Source organism: Passer montanus, unplaced genomic scaffold (genome assembly GCF_014805655.1).
Source record: "Passer montanus isolate IOZ18808 unplaced genomic scaffold, ASM1480565v1 scaffold13, whole genome shotgun sequence".
In the NCBI taxonomy this organism is placed as follows: domain Eukaryota; kingdom Metazoa; phylum Chordata; class Aves; order Passeriformes; family Passeridae; genus Passer; species Passer montanus.
The window spans coordinates 3,583,942-3,606,002 of record NW_024359832.1 but is presented as its reverse complement, the minus strand read 5'-3'; the positions used below and the strand labels follow the sequence as shown (position 1 = coordinate 3,606,002).

Below are 22,061 nucleotides of genomic sequence, written 5' to 3'. Positions count from 1 at the left end.
TTGACTGCTTTGCAGGATAATTCCCAAGTTCACCTTTGATTTCTTTCCCTCATTACCTGGTGATTTACATTCGTTGACTTTGTTTGTGGAAAAAAAAATTAGTGACATGTGCAGAACTAGATTTTCATATCCATCTAGGTAGTAAACCTACAACCATAGCTGGAGACATTCACAAAACATATCCTGAGGGATATGAAGTACTTCTATTTATAAATAAGCCTGGTATTTTAGTGTGCTTCCAAGCATTCCCAGAAAGTGTGTAGTAGGCAGCCTGGAGATCCATGTGGGGAAGATTAGCTCATTATCAATAATTACCTATTTCTTAAATGGGATGGAGAATAATATACAGGTGAGACTCTTGTTTTTTTGATATGTCTGAATAACTTGCCAGCAGGGTAGAAGATCTCCAGGTCACTAATAGGTAGACTGGGAGGAGCATGTGGAAGGAGATTTTGAGTTCATGATTAGGGAATGACAGGAAAGAACTCAAGGCAGCAGAAAATTTCAGTGTTGCCATAGGAAGAGGCAATGAAAGGACATTCCTAGTCTCTGTTTCCATGATGTTGAATGGAGACACACTGCAGCTTGCTGGCACTGTGGAGGACTGAGCCACCTTTTGTTTTTCAGTGGCAAAAGAGAACATGCTTCTTGATAACTCATTCTTCTATTCTCAACAGCATTGAGAAAGGAGTGTCAGCCTTGTATGCCTTATTTTTATAAGCTGTTAGTTCCCTAGCTGTTCTGAGTAACAGAAAGCCAATTATATTACAACACTGATCACAGGGAACTGTCTTTTAGATAGGAAGAGGCAATGAAAGGACATTCCTAGTCTCTGTTTCCATGATGTTGAATGGAGACACACTGAAACTTGCTGGCACTGTGGAGGACTGAGCCACAGTTTGTCCCTGTCTTTTGCTTTTCAGTGGCAAAAGAGAACATGCTTCCTTATAATTCATTCTTCTCACCAGTAGTGAGAAAGGAATGTCAGCCTTATATGCCTTATTTTTGTAAGCAGTTAGCTCCCTACACTGATCACAGGGGAACTGTCTTAATTTAAAACACTAAAAACTGTTGATAAGTTATCAAGAGTTAACTGTATGTTTAGCAGTTCTTGTGGCTACTTAGTGTGAGAGGGCTGATCACAGGGAACTGTCTTTTAGTTTAAAACACTAAAAACTGTTGATAAGTTATCAACAGTTAACTGTTGATAACCATAAACTGTATGTTTAGCAGTTCTTGTAGCTACTTAGTGTGAGAGGATTGGTTTATTCTTCACAAGTATTTTGCTAATTCAGAACAACGATTAATGTGTTTAGTTCAATTTGCCACAACTTCAAAAAGTTACAATGTCATACTTACTCTGTTCATTACTGAAAGTTCTGAAGAGAAGTATTACATGGAGTCATGAATTAAACTTGAAACACATCCAGTTTTCAGACCTGAAGTACTTTCAGGGCTTATAGAGGCTGTTTACTGTACTCACATGGTTTACTTGAGCTGGCCATACAAGCAGTCAAACCCATGATAAATTTTAAAATACTACTTTCATTATGAAATGTACCTACTTGGTAAGGTGTCCTTCCTTAATATAATAAAAAGGGAAGGATTTAACATAAATACTTTCTCTAACTATTCTGTTCCAGATGAGACTCTCTTCGCTGAGTAGGATGCCTATTAAATCTCTTGAGGAAATCAGGCAAATGTTTCAGAGGTTTTCAGTCTGGAGACTAAGTTCTTCCCCCCTTCCAAGTGTAAAGGAGTCATCATCTGAAAGCCCCAATAGTTTTGTGAGAAAACTGTCTATTTTTAGAATGAAACTGGCTTCACCTACTTTGGATGGAGATGCTCGGAGGATTTCTGAACCTCACAATACTGACAGCCCAGAAAATTCTCAAGTGCCTGGAGAGCTACAGCTAGTGAATGTCGCTGCTGGAGGTGAACCCAACCATGCTGTGCCATCCATCGAATTATCTCCCATACCAAAACTATGTTATGAAGCTGAGAGTCCAGATGAAGCTGCCTTGGTTCATGCTGCTAGGGCTTATAAATGTGTTTTACAGTCTAGGACTCCAGATCAAGTAACTGTGGACTTTGCAGGCCTGGGCTCTTTAACGTTTCAGCTTTTGCATATCCTGCCTTTTGATTCACTGCGGAAAAGGATGTCAGTGGTGGTTCGGCATCCAGTCTCCAACAAAGTGGTGGTGTACACAAAAGGTGCAGACTCAGTCATGATGGATTTGTTGAGAAATGCATCTGAAGGTATCTAGAGAACTTGTAATTCATTCCTTAATGATAAATTTTAACATTTTACTACTTCAAGAATGTATTTAGACCTTCAAAATTTTCTGCTAAATTGAGCCTAAACAGGCATGTTTAATTTGCTTTCTCTTCTTGTGTAATAGTACATACTAATAATTCTGAAATTGAAGAGAAGATCAAAGAGAGAACTCAGCAGCATTTGGATGATTATGCCAGAAGAGGACTGCGCACTCTGTGTATTGCTAAGAAGGTGTTTCTTTTCATATATATTTTGAAGAATGTTTGCAGTCTGTGACCAGCCTCAGTGGTACCACCATGGAGCAAACATCATGTCTTCTAAACAGATTCTTCTATTGCCATATTTTGTTTATCCTGATGTTCTTTTAGGAGGAATTTGTAAGAAAACCCAGATCAATTCCTGACATCTGTTAGATTGCCACTGTTGTCAATTTAGGCTGCCAAGCATCTTAACATCCTAATTTTAAAATAGGGATTGTCGAATTAGTCAGATTTTTTAGGAGTCATAAGCAGGTCTCCTTGTATGAATCTTACCCTGGGTGGAATTCCAGACACAAAAAAGAGATTAAGTTACACCTGTTTCATTGGGTTTCACAAACAGTTTGCAGTGTTACAAGCTGTGGATGCACAACTGAAGTGATGTTTTGAGATTCTCTTTTAATTCAGAGCTGCTCAGAAGTAAAATTCCATAGGGATTGAAACAGGCTAGAAGCCTCTTGACAAAGCTTTATACAAAGTGAAAGCACAGGCTGTGTAGCTGTGCAGCCATCAAGATGTACCCAGCTGTGCAGTGGTTCTGTGGCAGTGTCAGCACTGCAGGTTAGCAGCAGTAGGGACAGTGCACTGGCCCATTGCCCTGCCTTCCTTCCATCTAAAGGGAAATCTGTCAGGCAGCCTCAGGAAACTGCAGGGTGCCAATGAGTAAGTAGCCTGGAAAAGTAATCTAACACTTTGAACATTGTATTAAATCCATGGACATCCTGGAGCATGTAAGGAATGTGCTGCCTGGGGCTGCACTTGTAGGTTTGGGATGTGGACAGCAGAAGAACCATAAGAACCCTTTTGATGCACTGTTGAAAACCCAGCATAGATACATGCCTATGTTTTCCCTCCCTGTGTAGGTGATGAGTGATGCAGAATATGCAGAGTGGTTAAATCATCGTTTTTTAGCAGAAACCAGCATTGACAATAGGGAGGACCTCCTGCTTGAATCTGCCATGAGGCTTGAGACCAAACTAACTTTGCTTGGTAGGTAGAGAATACTGTAACTCCCAGGAAAATGCCTGTGATGTTCATAATTGGAATTTGCTTGCAAGGAGTTGTGCTAATCTCAATCTGTGTAAGACATAGCTTTCTGCAGAGTTAGAATTTATCATCACTCCTGAATTTTTCATAAATCTCACTGGTAAGTTTGTACTAGTTGTAAAGAACACTGAAGACAGATGGTGCTCTCCTATTATTTGTGAAAATCTACTGTTGTGGGGTTTTTTTTGTTTCTTTTATTGTTAATATTGTGTATTTTTCTGTCTTCATTAAGAGTTTTTAAATGTAATTATAGCAAACATATGAAATGATAATAACAAGTCACAGGCCTGCCTGTGAAAATACTCAGAAATAATCCACTTCTGGGTATATTTTCTATCAGTGTTGCATTTGTGGCACAGCAGGTGTGCTTGTGCTGTGTTCTCCTGTGATAACATGGAGAGAAGAAGTCAGGCATGCTTTGGTCAGAACCATTCCTCTGAAGGTCATTCAGCTGTGCAGAAATGAAACAAAAAATGTTTGCTGTAAGTGTGTGAAAGGTAAACTGCAGGCAGTCTGAGATAATCATTTTAGAGAGCTGCCCAGCAAATAAGATTTGGAAGAGCAAGTGCAAAGATCTGACTATGGTGGTAAAGGCAGCTGTGCTAGAAGCTGAAGAGAGACACATCCTGTTGTGTAAAGGGTGCTCCTTCCCTCATTTTGTGTCATATCTGCTTAGTGTAAATGCCATAAACCTTGATACTAAAGGAATTCTGGGATTACTAGCTTCAGTTTCTGGAGAGAAGCCAGAGCAGTGCTGCAAACTGATTCTTTTCTAAGGATGTAGAGGTACCCTTGGCCACTAACGCCAACAGAGGGAAGTCAAGCTGCTTTGGAGACCTGCTGTCTTGCAGGTTCATGTCTCTGGTGTGACAATAAGTAATAAGGGTTGGCCCTAACATTAAATGAAAGTGAAAATAAAGAGGTTAAACAATTCATACTGCCTAGGTGCTTGCTTTCAGGAGATTCCAAGCACATCATGGTAGCATGGCTGTTTTGGGATGTGGGTACAAAGAGAGAACCAGCTCGTCCTGTCACTCTTGAAGCATTTTGGTTTTGGAAATACAGCAGCACTAATCTTTCTGCTTGTCTACATTAAGGTGCCACTGGCATTGAAGATCGCCTGCAGGAGGGTGTTCCAGACACAATAGAGGCATTACGGAAAGCTGGAATAAAAATATGGATGTTGACAGGTGACAAGAGAGAGACACCTGTCAACATTGCCTATGCTTGTAAACTGCTGGAACCAGAGGACAGGATCTTCACTCTTAAATCACAGACTAGGGTGAGTAGAAAAGTAGATTTTCTTCTCTGCTGAAAAATTCAGTAAAGCTGGTCCACAGGACAATACAGAAAAGCAAATGTTATTTGCTTGGGAAATCAAAGAACATTTGCTTTTCTGTATTGTTTTTCCTTGTAGGTAAAATATGAAATCTCTTCTATGTATGTAACATGTGTTGCTTTATATACAGTCCCTACATTATGATTAATTATTTTAATTGAATAAGCTTCTTAATTTCTCCATGGGGTAAGATAAGGAGTTGACATTGCCTCAAGTTTAGGGGACTGTGAAGGTTTTGGCTTGCATGGGTTTTTCTCTCTTCTCTTAATGCAATGCTAAAGCAGAGTTTATCACAGACACTTTCATTAACAACAGTCTACATCCTTTGTGATTTTAAAGGGGTATTCAGCCTCATGTCTGAGCCTTTCAAGACAAATACTATACAAGGACAGCATTTAACGTTTTCCCCATATGTATTTTATGAATTTAAAAGGGAGGCAGAGTACAAACAGTATTTCATAAGATGCCATTCTCTTGTCTTTTATTAGGATGCCTGTGCCTTGGTAATGAGCAAAATTTTAGAAGACATACAGAAGAATGCTTCTGTCAAAAAAAACCACAGTGAGAAACTTGGAAATATCTCTGCAAGTCCCTCCACCCAACCTCAAGGGTTCAATTCAGGCCTGGTTATTGATGGAAGGACTTTAGAACATGTCCTTCATGACAGCCTACAGAATATTTTCTTGGAACTCACAGAAAAATGTCGGGCTGTAGTCTGTTGCCAAGCCACACCACTGCAGAAGAGTGTCCTGGTCAAACTGGTGCGAAGTAAGCTAAAGGCAATGACATTAGCTGTAGGTGAGTCTTGTGGTTAACCTCCTTTCTCTGAAAAGAAGTAGCAGCCAGTTTCTTCTCTCGTATATTTTATTAATGTCTATCACAGAATTTATTTTATGAGCAAGATAATCCTTTGAATTGTAATTGTCTCTAACATGAGATGATGTTTGTCTTCTGAAGTAGCAAATTTAGTCCATAAACTTAGGTCAGTATAAAGCAGTAAGAACAGTGTCAGTCATATATCATTGTAATGTAACATGCAAAGCAGCAAATGAGAGTATTTTTCTTTCCATCATAATCTCCCAGAATTAGGAGGCAGAGGGGAGATGACTGGCTGTGATTTAAAGCACCCATATTTTGTGGTACAGCATGCCAGCTAAATTCTGACAAAAGGAACATCTATTATCTATTTGGAGAACATAGCTCAGTTCAGGCAGGTGCTCTACTTACTAATCCTGTTTTCCTTAGTGTTTTTCAGTGTTAGCCATACAAATGTATTTCTCTGAACTCTCTGGTGTTTGGTATTTGTCTTTTCCTGCCACCTCCACAGCAATGATAGCCAGTAAAGCTAGTTTTGATATTTCCTCTTTTCTCTGTAGGTGATGGTGCCAATGATGTCAGTATGATCCAGGTGGCTGACACTGGTGTGGGAATATCTGGCCAGGAAGGCATGCAGGTAGTATATCCAAAGACAGCTGCAAATGATGTCAGGTTCCATTTAAAATCAGTTCAGAGTGTACTCTGGAGACCAAATAGCTCCATAGTCTGTTCCCTTACATGGGCAAAACTTTGCAGCCTGAGCCTCACACCCAGGCCTCAGCATTCCACCAGGAGCGATCAGAAGCTGAATGCTTCAAGTCAAGCTTCAAACAATAGTTTGCTGCCTGTCAGTGTGCTCCATATTACTCATGTCATGCAGGAAAATGAGTACCCTAAGTGTCAGTGTCAGTGATTTATTGTGTGGTAATAATGATGACAGCCATATTCCTGCCTGGGCTGTGTTGGACTGAGCCCTGTGTGTTAGTTGTGAAGTCTTGTGTGGAAGGGGATATCTGAGGGAGGATAACCTGGCACTATGTATAAAAAAAAATCATAAAATAAGAATTTCCAACAGTGGGTAAGTTGCTTCATTGGCAGTATCTGAAGCTTATTTTTAACAGTTTGGTTATAGCATATCCTTTTCTTTGTGTGTGTTGCAGGCTGTGATGGCAAGTGACTTTGCAATCTCTCAGTTTAGACACCTCAGGAAGCTGCTGCTTGTCCATGGTCACTGGTGTTATACCAGACTTACCAACATGGTGCTTTACTTCTTCTACAAGAATGTGGTATGTAGCTGTCCCATTCTAGAAGAATCACAGATTATGTATTTTTGAGCACTGAAAGGTTTAGTGAGGCTTTATTTCATTTTTTCTCTTCCTATTGTGAATGGTTTCAAAAAGCATGTGTCAAACAATTCAGTTTCCCATTTGCCTGCAGAGGCCAGAGGCTCTTATTTCTTGGACTAAGTTTCCCACTCAAAGCCATTGTTTGATTTCATTAAACAGTGGGTGAGGGGCACTACTAATATGATGGAAGCATGACTGATTCAGCAAGTCATGTCTGATTTTGAAATGTTTCCACAGATTACTTTAACCAGACCTAAGACCTACTGGTTTTTCTCTTGTTTTTAAAGCATTTGTCAATGGCTAGAATTTCATCATGTCATCTTTGGCTTTTCAGACCTACGTGAATCTCCTGTTTTGGTACCAGTTTTTCTGCGGGTTTTCAGGCACATCAATGACTGACTACTGGATCTTGATTCTTTTCAATCTCCTTTTTACATCGGTGCCACCCATCATTTATGGTGTCTTGGACAAAGACGTATCTGCAGAGATACTCATGGAACTTCCACAGCTTTACACAATGAGCCAGAAATCTGAGGTAGGTTACAGAGTGCTTGGCCTGAAGCAAATTGAAATGGTCAGCCTTGGAGCCATTTCTGTCTTTCTTCTATGTTTAAAACATTGTTTTAAATTACTTTCTCTGTTAGGAAATGTCTAGGCCTGAGCAATATGTGCATAAATAAAAACCTGTTTTTCAAAAGATTTTTTAGACTCTTTTTGGTAATAGACCCAATCTTATCAGACATTTGGATGATAAAAGAAATTAAGAACTTCAGGTAAAGAACTTCAGGTAAAGACCAACTTTGTTACCAGCATTTAACACAGAAAACCAAAGGGAGTGGGGGAGTAGGTTCTAAATCAGAATTATATAACTCAGTGGGGTTTTTCCTGGTTTCTACTTTGCTTAGCATGAAATCTAGCATAATTTTAAATTTATATTTCTAAAAATTTAATAATTAAAATAATGTCTTTATTATAACAATTGAAGGCAGTGATATACTGAGCCTGAGACAAAATAGGTACTAATAGTCCAGAAAGAGGAAACATTGACTACGTGAATCACCTAAAACTCAACATTTTCTTTATGATCAGATCCTACAATACCATTAGAAGGCATTTCTTTACCAAGAGGGTGATCATACACTGGAACAGACTCTTAGAGGTGTGCTCAATGCCCCAAGTCTGTGTTAAGGAGGCATTTGGACAATGCCCTTAATAACATGCTTGAACTTTTGGTCAGCCCTGAAGTGGTCGGCCAGTTGGACTAAATAATCCCTTTCAACTGAAATATTTTATTCTGTTATATTCTAACAAATACTACTGAAAAAGTTTGGAAATATTTTATTGTTATATTCTAACAAATACTACTGAAAAAAAAGAGCTACAACATATTTTGTACTGGTGTTGTCTCATTTATTATAACCTAGCAGAAGTTTAGGTCCGGTCTAGAAAGTTATACAGTGAATGGACAAATTGTTTTGGTTGTTTGTGGACTTCTACATTTCTTTTTATATACACTTAAATATTTTATGTTGCTTGGTTTACAGTATTTTTGAAAAGCAAAGTATTCTTTGGATACCAATCCAAACCTGAGTAGATTGGCTTGAGAAGGTCTGTGCTTTGTCAGTCAAAGAATTTTGATTAAGTAAATGTTGCAAGGCCTCATTATTTGTTTTGATCTTCAGGATATGTACAGTGCAGTGATCTGAGCTGAGATGAAGGTTTTGAAGCAACATAATCAGAATTACTGCATTACATAATATATTTTCTTCTTTCCTTCTTTATTCCCTTATCTTCTGTTAGTTTTTTTGTCTTTTCTCCATCCTATCTTTCCTTGCTCTGTGACTCAAGTTATTATCACTTCCTTTTATCCACGGAAGCACATGGAAATAATTGCTTGGACTTTATATATACACTAAATACAGTATAGAAAAAAGAGAAATGCTTTAAAAGATGCAATAAGATGCAATATCACAATATTGCAACATGACACCATCACGAGTGTACAGCTTTGTATAAGCCATAAAAAATAATGGAACAGTAAATGGGATTCATCTTCAGTAGTTTAAATCACTTTCTTGAAAGGCAAGTAAGTTTTCCACATCATCTTCAGACAGTGGTTCAGTTCTTAAAAGGGCTGAATGGCTCTTTGTAAAAACCCATCTCTCCACTAATCATAGAAGACATCCTGGATGATTGCACTTCTCACCACTGTGTCTCACTTCAGTGCCTGAAGGAATGGGATATAGCTGAGCCAGAGCATAGGCAACTATGGTTCCCTAGGTGGTTGATCTGTCATAACAGTATGCTGAGGGAGGAAGTCTTATTGCCTTCTCCCTTTTTTTCTTCCTGTTCCCTCTTCATCCATATAGTTAAACTGTTTTCCTAGTGCCAGCTCAGTTATCCCATCAGGTCCTCCCAGGAGCTAATTTAACTCACTAAAAGAGCAATGTGTTATTTCAGCAGAAAAACGAGTTGGTTTCTCACATCTGATGAGTTAAATTAGCTCACAGAGGAGTCAAACAGCAAACATAACAAAAAGGAATGGGGTCAGAAGAAGGTGGGACTTGGTATTCAGTGATGGTAAGCTGCAGGGTACTTCCCTGCCATCAGCCCCCTCCCCTCCTTGGGAATCAGCTGAGACTCTGGTACCTCAGTTCTGATAGGAACAGCTGCAAGATCAGAGTTCCCAGAGCTGGCTGCTGATTTATACACTAACAGCTATATGTGTGGAGGAAGATCTTTGTTCCAATAACTGTAACTCAAAAGATGTCTTTTTCACTAGAAAACTAATAGGAATTACTTCTGCAGATAATCTTTCCCCAGATCCAAATTTATGCTAGTTAAAGATGCAGCAATTTGTTAAATTTGTTACAATGCCATTATGTTTTTCTCTTACAGGCTTACTTGCCTTCAGCTTTCTGGATAACCTTGCTGGATGCTTTTTACCAAAGTCTCGTTTGCTTTTTTGTGCCTTACTTTGTAAGTGCTGGCTACAAAATATATTTATACTTTTTCACTTACTTAAAACCTAAGCAAATTAGAGAATAAAATGAAGTATTTGATTTTTACTTCCTTGTATATGAATGTGTATTGAGATCATCATTGGAACAGAACTGAACTGTGTGTGTGCAAATATGTGTGGTATTGAAATTATTCATGCCACTTCACGTTAGGACTATACATAAAGAATATTTGACACTGACCACTGTCTTCCTTTACAGACTTACTGTGGCTCAGACATAGACATTTTTTCTTTTGGAAACCCCATAAACACAGCAGCACTCTTCATAATGCTGTTTCACCTTCTCATTGAGTGCAAGTCTGTGGTAAGTACTTTGTTTCCCAAAGAGTATATTCCTTACAGTGTATGTGCATATAGCTTTCAGTAAAATTAAAGGGAAAAGAGGTCTTCAAATATAAAACAGAATAAGTATAAAAGGGTCAAACCCTAAATATTGAATTTATGTGATCATGTGAGCTCTCCTAAGACATCTGTCATTGGAACCAATAGAAATAGGACTAAAATTAACAAAACTTGGCCTCAGAATTATTTTTAAATAGTGACATGATCCTGCTTCCTTTTAAGGTTGGGTGGTTTGGGGGATGATGGATCAGTTTTGCAAATGGTAAAAAATCTGCCAGTGATCTGCAAAAACTTCCTTAGTTCACAAAGTTTGCATCAAAAAGACAACAGTGTAAATTGCTGATTTTGAATGCTTGGAATTGATGATCTCTGTGGCCAGGACAAACAACTCAGAAGTGTGTTTTGATGCCAGAACTGGAAAACTGATATGCTAAGAAACATTATTTCAGTTTTCACATCTGCACAAGCTAAAGCATCTGCCTTAGCTTGGATAAATTTAGAGCACTTACAAGGGCAATACTTGGGGGTTTGGCTTAATTTTAAAGAAAATACAATAATGGGTACAGTAGAAGGACACTTATTAATGAGTTTTGTTTTTTCTTTGACTTTTTAGAAGTATTTTTCAGATTGTTTTATAATGGACAAAATGTCAAGTTGTGATTCAGTCTTTTAACTGTTCTTTTGGGAGTATGACAGCCATCATTAAAATGTCTTTATTGAGAACATATATATAGCACGAGTGTATTCACACTCTGATTAGAGAACTTTACTTAAATGTGTTTTGTTTGGCATTTTTTAATGTTGGCAGGCTGTAAGAACAGTGACAATGTTGTTTTTTTAATAGCTGTTGTAGCCATTTAGGTGTAAAATTACAGAAAAACTCCAGCGTAGAAAGGTAACCAATGTCTCAAGCAAAATATATAAAGGTGGTGTCATGTGAAGATCTTACCTCCATTTGCTTGAGAAAGCTTTCTGTGCTGCCAGTGGATGAGGTGGTAATCTGAGGGAAATGTCTTTCACAAAAGAATAAAAAGCTATGAATTTATGAGAATTAAAAAAATTAAATGTCTGGAATACTTGTATACTGTAGAAAGAAGGCTCCATTCTTTCTGGAGTGTTTTGTATGAAATTAGGAATATTATTTGAACAAATGTATCCCCAGTTACATTCAACAGCTGCCCTTGGAGGAAAAGTGTGCATATTCCTGCAAATAGAGATGTAACAGTCTTTCTGTTTTACAGCTTAAATCTTATTTCCTTCCTTGTCTGAATTGCAGACGTGGATACATACAGTAGTTATAGTTGGCAGCATCCTGTTTTACTTTGTGTTCACTTTGGCTATTGGAGCAACCTGCAAAACCCACAGCCCACGACCAGATTTTTACTGGACCATGGAAAAGCACATAGCAGACCCAGTATTTTACTTAGTTTGCCTCCTGACTACTTGCATTGCTCTGCTACCCAGGTGAGTTTCTGTTTTATAATTGTAGATTTCTGCTGCTACCAAAATTCATTTTCTGTGAGTCAGTGATGTTATGAAACTCGGGATAGGTCTTTCCTCCCTAGCATACCCCAAGAAAAATGAAAATTTCATGACTCTGTTAGACCAAGCTATGTGAGGATAACTTTTTAGTGGCATTTAGTTCTCCAAGTAAATTTCAGTAATAAAAATTTTCTTTTGTGACTTATATAATATTAAATATTGTCTTTGGAGGGCAAAGAACCAGTAATTTTTGTAATCACAGAGTTCATAATTTATATACAAATCAGTTAAGGTAGTGACCAAAGTTGGACATATACTATATATAGACAAAGAAATACTGTGCTTACTCTGTGTTAGTTTGTGAAATTATTTTCTGCTTGAAATTTATGTCATGAATATGTACAAGAGTATTTAGAGTGAAGAATGCATGTACAGGCTTCTTTGGGGGATGGAAACATGCTGACTAGATTCACAAGGGTCTGGATATTTATTTTTTTTTTTGTCTCGCTGAAGTTCAAGTTTAATAATTCATTCACCCTGGAAGGGCAGTAGTGTTGGATGGAAGTGGAAGACTCCAGCATGCTGAGCAGAGCCAACAGAACAAACCAAACCATTTGAAAACCAGTGAAAGAGACTTCATCAAACCTTCTGTTTAGCTTTCTTTAGTAGCCACAGCTGTCTTCATTTCACTGCCTGAGCATGAACTCAAGTGTGTAGCCTACTAGTGAAGTGCCTCCAGTGCTAATTACTCATTTTTGTGTTGTGTCTCGTTCTTTCCCTCTTATATCATTTCAGAAAGAATGAGACTTGAAATTGAATTGCACAGACAGATACTGAGAAGAGTTGAGGAGCATAAGTGCTGTTTCCTGCTCACCTGATGTAATTTAATATCATTAGACACAATCTGAACACACTTTCTGGATCAAGTGCTGTAGTACAGGCTGCATAAGTTATCAGTCCTGCCAGCAGGAAAGCTGGTAGAGCCATGCCTGTAGATGCCTGCAATGGCCACCAAGTATTAAGTCCTGTTTGAACATGTCTTATCTGTGTCTTAAGCATGTCATCAAGTTTTACTGCACTCACTGGGATTCTGACTCATCTGATCTGGCTGATGGCTTTGGTTCACACTTGCACAAGAAACACAGCTTTCTGTCCCTGCTCACAGCTTGGTTCAGGTGGTGACAGTAGAGCCTTTTCTTTCACACACAGTAAATCTCCCCTACATGACAAATTAATTCTGTTCTGGGACCTTTTGGTAGGGCTGTAGAGAGCCAAGGTAGGATAAAGGAGCTTGGTGGCTACTTCCAGTGTGTAGCAGTTGAATTTTGAAGATGACAGTGGTTTTCATGGTGAATTAAAGGCAAACTATTTAGAAGTTCCTTAAGTCGTAAATACTCTCCCTGTGTCAATACCTCAGAACATTTATTTTTTTAGCTGTTGTGGCTAATTTCAGCTTTTCTTCTGCAGTGATTTGAAGCAGAGTACCTATTATGGGACTACTGCTGTCACATGTATGTTTTTTCCCATGTTTATTTCTGATATGATCCTTTGTATGGTGCTGAAAAGCCCCCACTCAGGGGCATTGTGAAGCCAGGGGGTCCTCTGCAGCTTCTATCATGAGACTGGGGCTTTCAGTGGAGGTTTAAAGGAGAAGTTCTCTTACAGAGGGACAAACGTTGGATGCCCTGTTGCCTGAAAATTCACTGTAAAAATCTCTGATTAAATCCAACCTAAATTGCCAGTTAAGTCAGTTCTAATGTATTATAGAATTATAGAATGGGCTGGGTTGGAAGAGACCTTAAATGTGATCTAGTTCTAGTCCAAGAACTAGGCTTCAGGGTTATTTAAATGGTCTTTGGTTTCCTTTGGTCATTGCAAACAGTTTTGGAGTTTCTTTCAAACAGCTTATTTGTAACTGTGTTTATTTTGTAGATATTTGATAAGAGTTCTCCAAGGAACACTGTTTCCATCTCCGGTGTTGAGAGCCAAGTACCTTGTCAGACTGTCCCCCGAGGAGCAGGGGAAAGAAATCAAGAGATGGAAAGATGAGTGCAATGTGAATTATAGGGTGGACCTCCAACCTACTTCTGTGCCTTCCAGCTCAGCTGCAGGTGCTGTGTCAGTGGAAAAAAGCACTGACAGTGTTTTGCCAGCATCTAAAACACCTCTTCAGACCTGTTCAAGAGATGGGTTAGTAAAGAACACCTCCTTCTTACCAGACATTCAGGATGAGTCTGGGAGTACAAGTGGCTTGAACTCTGAAAAGACTGAATTTATCAAAGGAAACTAACACATTTACATTTAGTGATAATAGTTCATGTGCCAAAGACTCTATGTGCTTATAAAAAGGGCAGCAGCACTATATCTCTAGCACACAGAGCAGTTTTGAGTTCTGTTTTGTGTGAAGAAGATGCTTTACTGTATTTTACAAAGTTGGCATGCTAGCTGGTTAAATGCAGGAGTAATAACTGCTGATTCATGCCATGCTGTGGTTTTGTTTTCTTCAGCCAAGGTAGATGATGAACACATTTCCTTAAAAGCTTTTTTGTTTATAAGACTTTCCCATAATTTATTAAGATGTTGAAGGTCTAAATGTCTGGATGATTTTTTTATATTTCTTCACAGAGTAGACTTTGCATACTGCTTATTTCTTGTATGCAACATTGCATAACACCTCCTGGTGTTATGGACAGTACATTGCATGAATGTGGATTTGCAGAATCCAGTTCAGGTAAGTCAGCCTGCTCCCTTACACTGCTGCCCTAGAACCCTAGTGTGCCCTGGGATTCATAATTTGCTGAAGTATGAAGTAAGCAACAGGGCTGGGATGTGGTGTTACTGGTTGGCTTGTTTCAAGATTTTTTATTACATGTTGTAGTGTATGTAGACAGTAATTTATATAACCACTGTGGTCCAGTTTGTTCACCAGGCTACTGCATAGGCCATCTCACTGCTGAACAAACACCATTTTAACCATAAGAAAACCCAAATGAGACACATGTAACATGTCTCCCTTGCCTTCTTCTTCACATAAAGAGCAAATCCTAAGTGCAGCCTTTTGTTTTCCATGACAGTTCATCCTCCTGATGTATCACTCCATTTTGACTTCATGTGCCATTTCATGTTGTCTGCCACCAAGATGAACTGATTTCCCACCTCACCCAACTCAGATGCTAGCTGGCTGTCTTTTCTCTAAACTACCTCATGCCTCTACTGCAAAATTGTCTGCCAGCAGCAGTGAGGAGCTCCAGTCTGTCTTCAGGTCTTCCCTTACAAGTCGCAGCTTTTAGCTGGTAACATCACTCTTCTTCACTCTCAGGTGCTTTTAAATTCCTCCAGGCTTTTATAATAATCAACTTAAGTGTCTGTAAAGGCTGCTCAAAAGAAGGCATCATGCATTGCATGTCTCACATTTGACTGCTGTTGCTCATCTGTTTCCAAGACAGATGAGTCCTGCCCTCTGCCACTTTCCCACTGCTCACACACCGTACAAAAAGTGGCTGAGGTGCATGTGGCAACTTCTAGATTCCAGACTCTTTAAAATATTGCCTCCTTTTTACTTCCCTTCCCAAAAAGCTACATGGACAATTTAGAGAGGAGCTTAGGAAATCTGTTTGTATTCACTAGCACCTGTTGAAATAAACACTTGCCTCAAACTGTAGCTGCTAATGAATTATTAGTGCTGAGCCCATTTTTTGGTTCTGTTACTTTCTTAAAGTTTCTGCTTTCAAATTGCCAAGATTTGTGTGTTTATTTTCAGGCACCATGTTTTGGACAAGGCCTCTGCTTTCTAATTGAACCATGAGCTTTTCATATCAATGATCAACATTACATATTCCACATCTTTTAAGATCTCTGAAAGAATTTAAACAAACTCTGTGAGGTCTGGACAGCTGCTGCTATACAGGGCAGATATTGAGGGCATGCTGAGTTCATTCAAATGCCAGTCACCACATGTTACCAAATGTTTAAAACAGTTCTGTGTTCAAAAGGTAGAATGTAATTAGGGCTGACTCTATCCCTAGTGCTAGTGAGGAGAGAAAGAGAAAATCTACTTTTTGCTTAGCCTGTAGAAGAAAACCTAGTGGAAGGAGAAAGTGATGACAGCCATTTCTGAATTATTTTTTTTTTTAAGTTCAGTTCAACATATGACAAAATGTTTTTGGTATGTTCTAACATAAAGTTAGTGGAGGCCTTTGAAGTGAAGGCAGACATTCAAATTGCAAGAGATCTTGTTGGTTTGAGTTACTTTTTCAGATGTTTATCTGAAACATCCTTCTTGCTGTGCTGGGGTGGGGCACCTTGCAATGAATGTATTCCAGGTTTCCCAAGTGAAACATCTCAGCTTACTGGACAAGAAATGGGAGCTGCAAGGTTTCAAAACAGTCAGCAGGTTGTGCAGGGAGACAGGCTGGTACTGGGGCAGAATCATACAGGAAGAGAGTTCCTGGGATGAAGTGAAATCATCTACTCTGCTCCACAGCCCCAAGGCAGGCTCAGCTCCACCTTGTCCTTCCTAGTGGATGTTATCCTGCTGTAAAGAGCTACAGAGAAACAGGCAGTACTTTCCTGCCCTTAAAGTCAAATATTGGTTTTGTTTACATTAGCTGACCTGAATGTTTCTACTGCACTTGAAATCCACAGCCTCTCTGCACTTGTAGCCACTGAGAGGAGATTGGTCCATGCTTTACAAGTCTCTAACTCTATGACTGAGGTATGTTGAACTTTGATGGGGGAGCTCCAGCACTTCCAATGACCTGAGGGAATGCAAGCCTCAGCTCCGTCCCCTTTGTCTCTGTTAAAAAGAGTCTGGGGACAACACCAGCCTGTGACCTGCCCTCTTGTTACCTCTGTTGCAGAAGCAGAACCTACCAGCAGATTTGACAGGTAGATGATCATTTAGTGTCAGGAGTTTGCATTTTTTTTCCATACAAAAGGTGCACGTATTCAGAGTAAGATCTTCCAAAGCCTTCTGACTAAGCCATGGCATCAAAATAACTACATGAAGAAACATGAATGGGAGTCATCTGTAGGACCTGAGACCATGATGCCTCTGGGACATTTAAATTGCTATTATGTGACTCTTTACAAGTCTCAGGACTCCATTACTAACAGCTTAGTGCAGTAAGGCTTTCAGGACACCGTTCCTCTCTGCTGAGATTGTAAGTGCTTTTGTACCACATGAAATAGTGAAAAATAACATGTATATGTGTGTGTGTGTGTTGCATATTGGTAGTCCGTATTACTTAAAACTCCTCTGCAGTCTGTGTTTTATTAGAGGATTTCAACAAGTAGTCTGGGTCATAACATAATTATCTGTTGGGTAAAGCTTGTTTTGGGGGTTAGGGTTTTTTTTTTTTTTTGCTTGATTGTTAGTCTTTTTGGTTTTGAGGTTGGGTTTGTTGGGGTTTTTTTTTTGTGGTGGACAAACAGCAGAAATAGCTGAGGGCATTTGCTGTGATTACTTGCTGTCTTTTACTGAAGAGGAAATGAGGGTCGTGAATCTTTAATGAAAGCTTTAAAATATTAATTGGCCATAACTCAAGTAGTGCCAAATGAAGGGTGGAAACTCCCTGTGCTTTCCAGAACTTCAATGTTGCCTTTATTATTTTTTTTAGCACTGAAAACGTCATAGTCACCTGCTTGCTTCTGCACTTAGGCACAGCATGATCTGACTTTTCCATTTTGAAAATAAGCTTTTTAAGAGCATCTCACAGGTCCCTTCCACATGTCATGAAAGGAAGCACAGCATTTACACTTCTTTGATTTTAAAACAAACCAAAACAACCACCTTCAGCTGCCCCAGACTTTGCAGCTACATCTATAACAGTCTTAACTCTGATTTTGATATTCAGTGTTTGATTTACAGAAGAAAGGACGTTTTAAATTTTTTTCTTTCACAGCAACCACACCTGTGCTAAACATTTGCAGGTGGCAGTCAACCACAGCCTTTGCTGAGTATTTTGGCAGCACAGTGAGCTTTGGTGTGTACCTGGGGCACAGTTTGAGCTGATGTTTAGCCCAAGCTGTTTTTTCCACAGCCCCACTGGCCGCAGCACAAGGCTGAGGACTGCCTGAGGACGAGCTAAAGCAGAGAACCCACTTCTCCCACTGGCCCTGGCTCTTGGCCAAGGCTAATGGGCAACTTTTTATTATTTGTTCCTGTTTTATTCTGATTATGCTACTTTGCCCTCATGCTCCTGGCTTCCTTATTGCAGTGGAAAGGTAAATTTTAGCTGTTTTAAGCTTCTGTCTGCTTATTATTTTGATTTCAGCATGTGTACATGTTGTTAAAACTCTGTGTACAACTTATAAGAGATTTTTTGATTTAAAACTAATTGCATTCCAGAGCAAAATTGTAGAACAAAATGTGTTCAGATTGCAGATTTGATTGCAGCTTTAGTTTTTGATTTCTAAGCTCAGAGTAGTTGATGGCAGCAGTATTCATAGTAGTATTCTGTATTGGAAGCATACACACAGAAAAAACTAAAAGTTGTACAGTAGTAGTAGTGCCAGAATCTCCACAAGTATTGCAGTACTAACAGGGTTGCTAAAAAAAGTCAGCTAATGATTCAAAAATGCCTTTTGAAGGCTATTTTTAGGCATTATTGCTAAAGTTATAACTTGTTACCTCCATATTATCGTTTAGTCTCTCCAAAGATTAAAACACATTTTCAACAGAAGTTATTTGGAAAATGATTGTAAATTTTTATTAGTACAACTAGAAAGAAACACATTGGCTTGACTGAGTGGCATTGCTTCCATTTGGAGATACAGCTGTGGTAGAAGCAAAGCCAACAAATGTTACCTTACAATGAGGCTACACCTGTGAGACAAACAGCATAACTGTGATCATAGCCATTGTGTCAGCACACAGGAAAAGGCTTGATGCAGTGGAAGGAGGAGCATGTTTGCCTATTTCATGTGCACACATAAAAAACCCTGTATAAAAATACATCTGTAAAATTACAAATTTCCTCTTTACATGGAATGTTGTGTCAGACACAGTTGTGGGAAAGGATAAGACCCAAGTGCTCCCTCCTAGAGCCATCTGGGATGGGGTTCAGACTGGGATTTCTTCAGACGTCCCATATAGAATGGGCCTGGACCTTGTGTTTAAGCAGGACTCTGCCTCATTTCCTGGGAGGGACTGCTTGGAAGCTGGTGGTAGGTCAAATCCAGGTAATTAAGATGTGTAGTTACATGTTATCATTTGGTAATGCTAATATCTACATGAATGATTTTATGAACTCCTGGCGCTTTACCAAATTCAAAGCAGCTAACCACCAACCATATCTGGTGGAGAGAAGCCAGGCTGGGGTGCTCATTCTGCAGCAGCACCTCTTTGGAAAACAGACCTGGCCAGAACCTGAGTCCAGCCAGCTGGCTCTAACAACCACTGGGCCACCTTCTCCTCAGGGAACTCTTGAACCAGCTCCAGGACTCAGAGCTTTTCTGCCCTACAGCCACAGACGTCCCAGCCCCAGAGGAAAGCTGAAGGAGGACTGAGAGCTCCAGCCTCCATATCCTTGAGGCAAGGACATCAATAACCTGCTTCAGCTGTAATCTACTTGCACTAGATAAACACAGTCACAGCTGCTTTCTCTCATTTATAGCTGGGGCAAGAAGAGTATTTTAAGTGTTACCTCCTTAAGATACTAAAAGTAAAAAAAAAACCAAAACAACAATCAAACCTAGCAAAGCCTTGAAGAGTTTTCCTTCTGAGCATGAAACAGTGACTGAATAATCACTTAAATAGTTTCAGAATCCATAACATAAATATTGAGTATTTATTAATATTCACGTGTACAGTGCAGTCTAGTGTGACTAATGTTCTAATGTTAGCAATGTTTAAGGAGAAGATATGGAGGGGTGAGAGATAAACCTTCATGAAAGCAATAGATCTATGGAGAGGAGTTGCAACATGATTCATAGTACCTGAAATGCCCATGTGTTAGGTCTCTTTAATGCATGTTTTCACATGTGGCAGTCGTGCTATTGACAAGGCCCTGCCGTGCTGTCATGGGGCCGTGCCAGAGGTAGCAAGGAGGATTATTATGTGCCTTAGGCTGGATTCACAGGGGACTAAGCACAGCACTGGAAACACAAATTTTAAATGCACCGTTCCCCAGTGGAATTTGTCCTGTAATCCTCAGATTCCTGACTTGTCCTATTCTGGCCTCCTGAAAGCTGACAGCTGTGCAGGACATCATTTACAGCAGTTGATAGGACACACTTTCCCTCTAGCACCATAAAAAGGTGCCAAGCTCCATCATAATCTTTTCCAACCAAATCCTCTTGGAGTTAAGTGGAGTTAAGGCTTACTGTCTTACTACTGCACAGAGCAATCCACATCTAGCTACCAAGCACTTGAGCTGGGCTTCTCAAGCTTTTGCTGGTGAAGCTGTCATACTTTGCTTCTGGTATTTCTAATACTCACTTGAACAGAAGCTGGAATCCCAAGCCTTCTATAACTTATTTTCTTTCTGCTTTTTTCCTTTTCCAAAATGTTTTATCTTGCTAGTCAAAATTAAACTTTAAATGCAGGGTACAAGAAGAGACCTATAAAAATTAACCAGTTCCCCAGTATTTGGGACGGTGCCCACACTGCATCTTTTGCATTTTAAATCTGCATTTTCAGATTTAAATCTGCATTTTCATGTCATTTTCCATGTCTGTCCAAACTAGTTGACTCTAGGAGGGGAAACCATTGCAGTGGTATTGCCAACCCTCTTAAGTTTTAAGAGGGCTGGAGATGGTCAGTGAATGCTTTGTATGCTGAACACATTATACAATGTGAGGAGGAAAGCCAGTGGGGCACAGGTTTGATAAATGCACTCTTCAGTGTGGTGCTGCTGAGACATGGATGTTTCCTGGACACATTAGGACATTGGAAGCTTCAGAAGATTAAGTGCTAGAGCCGTCCAGAGTCTGAACAATAAAGTTTTGGTCTCTAGTGCCTCTACTGGTAGTTATGGGTCTGTTGGCCTACTGGTTTCTCCAGCACTCCAGAGATGCCCAGTCTTGCTCTGGGAACAGAAGCTGTGGAATCAGGACAGTACAGAGTTATGCCCATGCAAATTAACCACCCTGAGGGACAAAATGCACTAGCTCAGGCACGCCAGGAGCATACGGCTACACACCTTTGGAGACTTGCACATGTGCTTTGATGTGTCCTGTGCCACATGGATGTACAAACCCATCAATCTCTTCCACACCCTCCAGCATGTGGTATGGCCCTGTTGAGAGTTGTCCTTGTGAATGTATGTCCTGCAGTGCCACATGAATGCACAAAGTTCCTTCCTCATCACAAGAAGTGAGTGAAAATGCATGTGCTACTAATTGAATAGTATTAAAATAGGTTATTTAAGAAAGTTTTTCTAGTCTGTGCTACTGCTTAGTTTTAATAGCTGAAAGGCAGAAAGTGGTTGATCCTTTTCTTTTAAGCTTTTTGCAGTGTTTAGAATAGCACCACAACACAGTTAAAAGAAAAGTCAAAAGGATTATTAATTCTACCACAAAGTATATTCATGAGCAGAGGATTTACCAGTAACACACACTGCATATTCCATAGCTCCACAACAAGAATAGATAGAGCTTGAAACTCCTTTTCACAGAGTTTCTGGACTGCAAAACCTTCAGTATTGAAGGGCTGATTCCTTTTTTTCTTTTGTCTGTCAGCACAATTTTACCATATGGAGTTAGTTTAGCAGAAAGGTGTGGATGTATATTTGTCTTTCAATCCACTCAATAAAATGTGACACATTACTGTATACTCCAGGTCCCAAAACCTTGGAAAAGCAGACAGAGCCCCAAGATGTTAAACCAAACAAAGTCCAGCGTCCGGCAGTATGCTCACACACAAGAGGTCCTCCACTGTCACCCTGCAACAGGAAAGTTAAAAACAGTCTATTATACACGTGGCCAGCACTCATCATTAAAGCTATATCACATTTCCTACAGCCATTTGCCTTTAGCAAATAACTCAGCTGTAAAAATCTGCTGAACTGTGTAGCTACACGCAGCATTACCAGTGTTTATTACCCATTACATTTGTACGAAAAAAACCTGCAAAAGGCTCATACAAATAAAAAATTTAACTAATACAGATAAATCCTAGAGTCTTCAAGCA

General features: G+C 39.5%; 2 protein-coding genes across 11 annotated transcripts in view; one reads left to right on the top strand and one right to left on the bottom strand.

Moving 5' to 3' along the window:
- Positions 1–22,061, top strand: part of ATP10D (ATPase phospholipid transporting 10D (putative)) — a 50,858-nt gene that overhangs the window by 23,668 nt on the left and 5,129 nt on the right. For 3 of the 8 annotated variants that reach the window (XM_039698900.1, XM_039698901.1, XM_039698904.1), the window contains 12 exons: positions 1,644–2,259; positions 2,403–2,509; positions 3,399–3,525; positions 4,680–4,864; positions 5,410–5,719; positions 6,298–6,374; positions 6,898–7,023; positions 7,418–7,618; positions 9,982–10,062; positions 10,305–10,409; positions 11,724–11,911; positions 13,862–15,676. In XM_039698900.1, the coding sequence (XP_039554834.1) occupies positions 1,644–2,259; positions 2,403–2,509; positions 3,399–3,525; positions 4,680–4,864; positions 5,410–5,719; positions 6,298–6,374; positions 6,898–7,023; positions 7,418–7,618; positions 9,982–10,062; positions 10,305–10,409; positions 11,724–11,911; positions 13,862–14,219 (2,481 nt within the window). In that variant the 3' untranslated portion in view covers positions 14,220–15,676. Of the gene's footprint in view, positions 1–1,643; positions 2,260–2,402; positions 2,510–3,398; positions 3,526–4,679; positions 4,865–5,409; positions 5,720–6,297; positions 6,375–6,897; positions 7,024–7,417; positions 7,619–9,981; positions 10,063–10,304; positions 10,410–11,723; positions 11,912–13,861; positions 15,677–16,866; positions 18,462–22,061 lie in introns of those variants that run through there. The other 5 variants (XR_005626498.1, XR_005626497.1, XM_039698903.1 and 2 more) reach the window with 5 other exon arrangements.
- CORIN (corin, serine peptidase) overlaps positions 18,614–22,061 on the bottom strand; it is a 120,918-nt gene continuing 117,470 nt past the window's right edge. For 2 of the 3 annotated variants that reach the window (XM_039698906.1, XM_039698907.1), the window contains exon 22: positions 18,614–21,813. In XM_039698906.1, coding sequence (XP_039554840.1) covers positions 21,631–21,813 — 183 coding nt within the window. In that variant the 3' untranslated portion in view covers positions 18,614–21,630. The remainder of the gene's footprint in view (positions 21,814–22,061) is intronic. The other variant, XR_005626499.1, reaches the window with a different exon arrangement.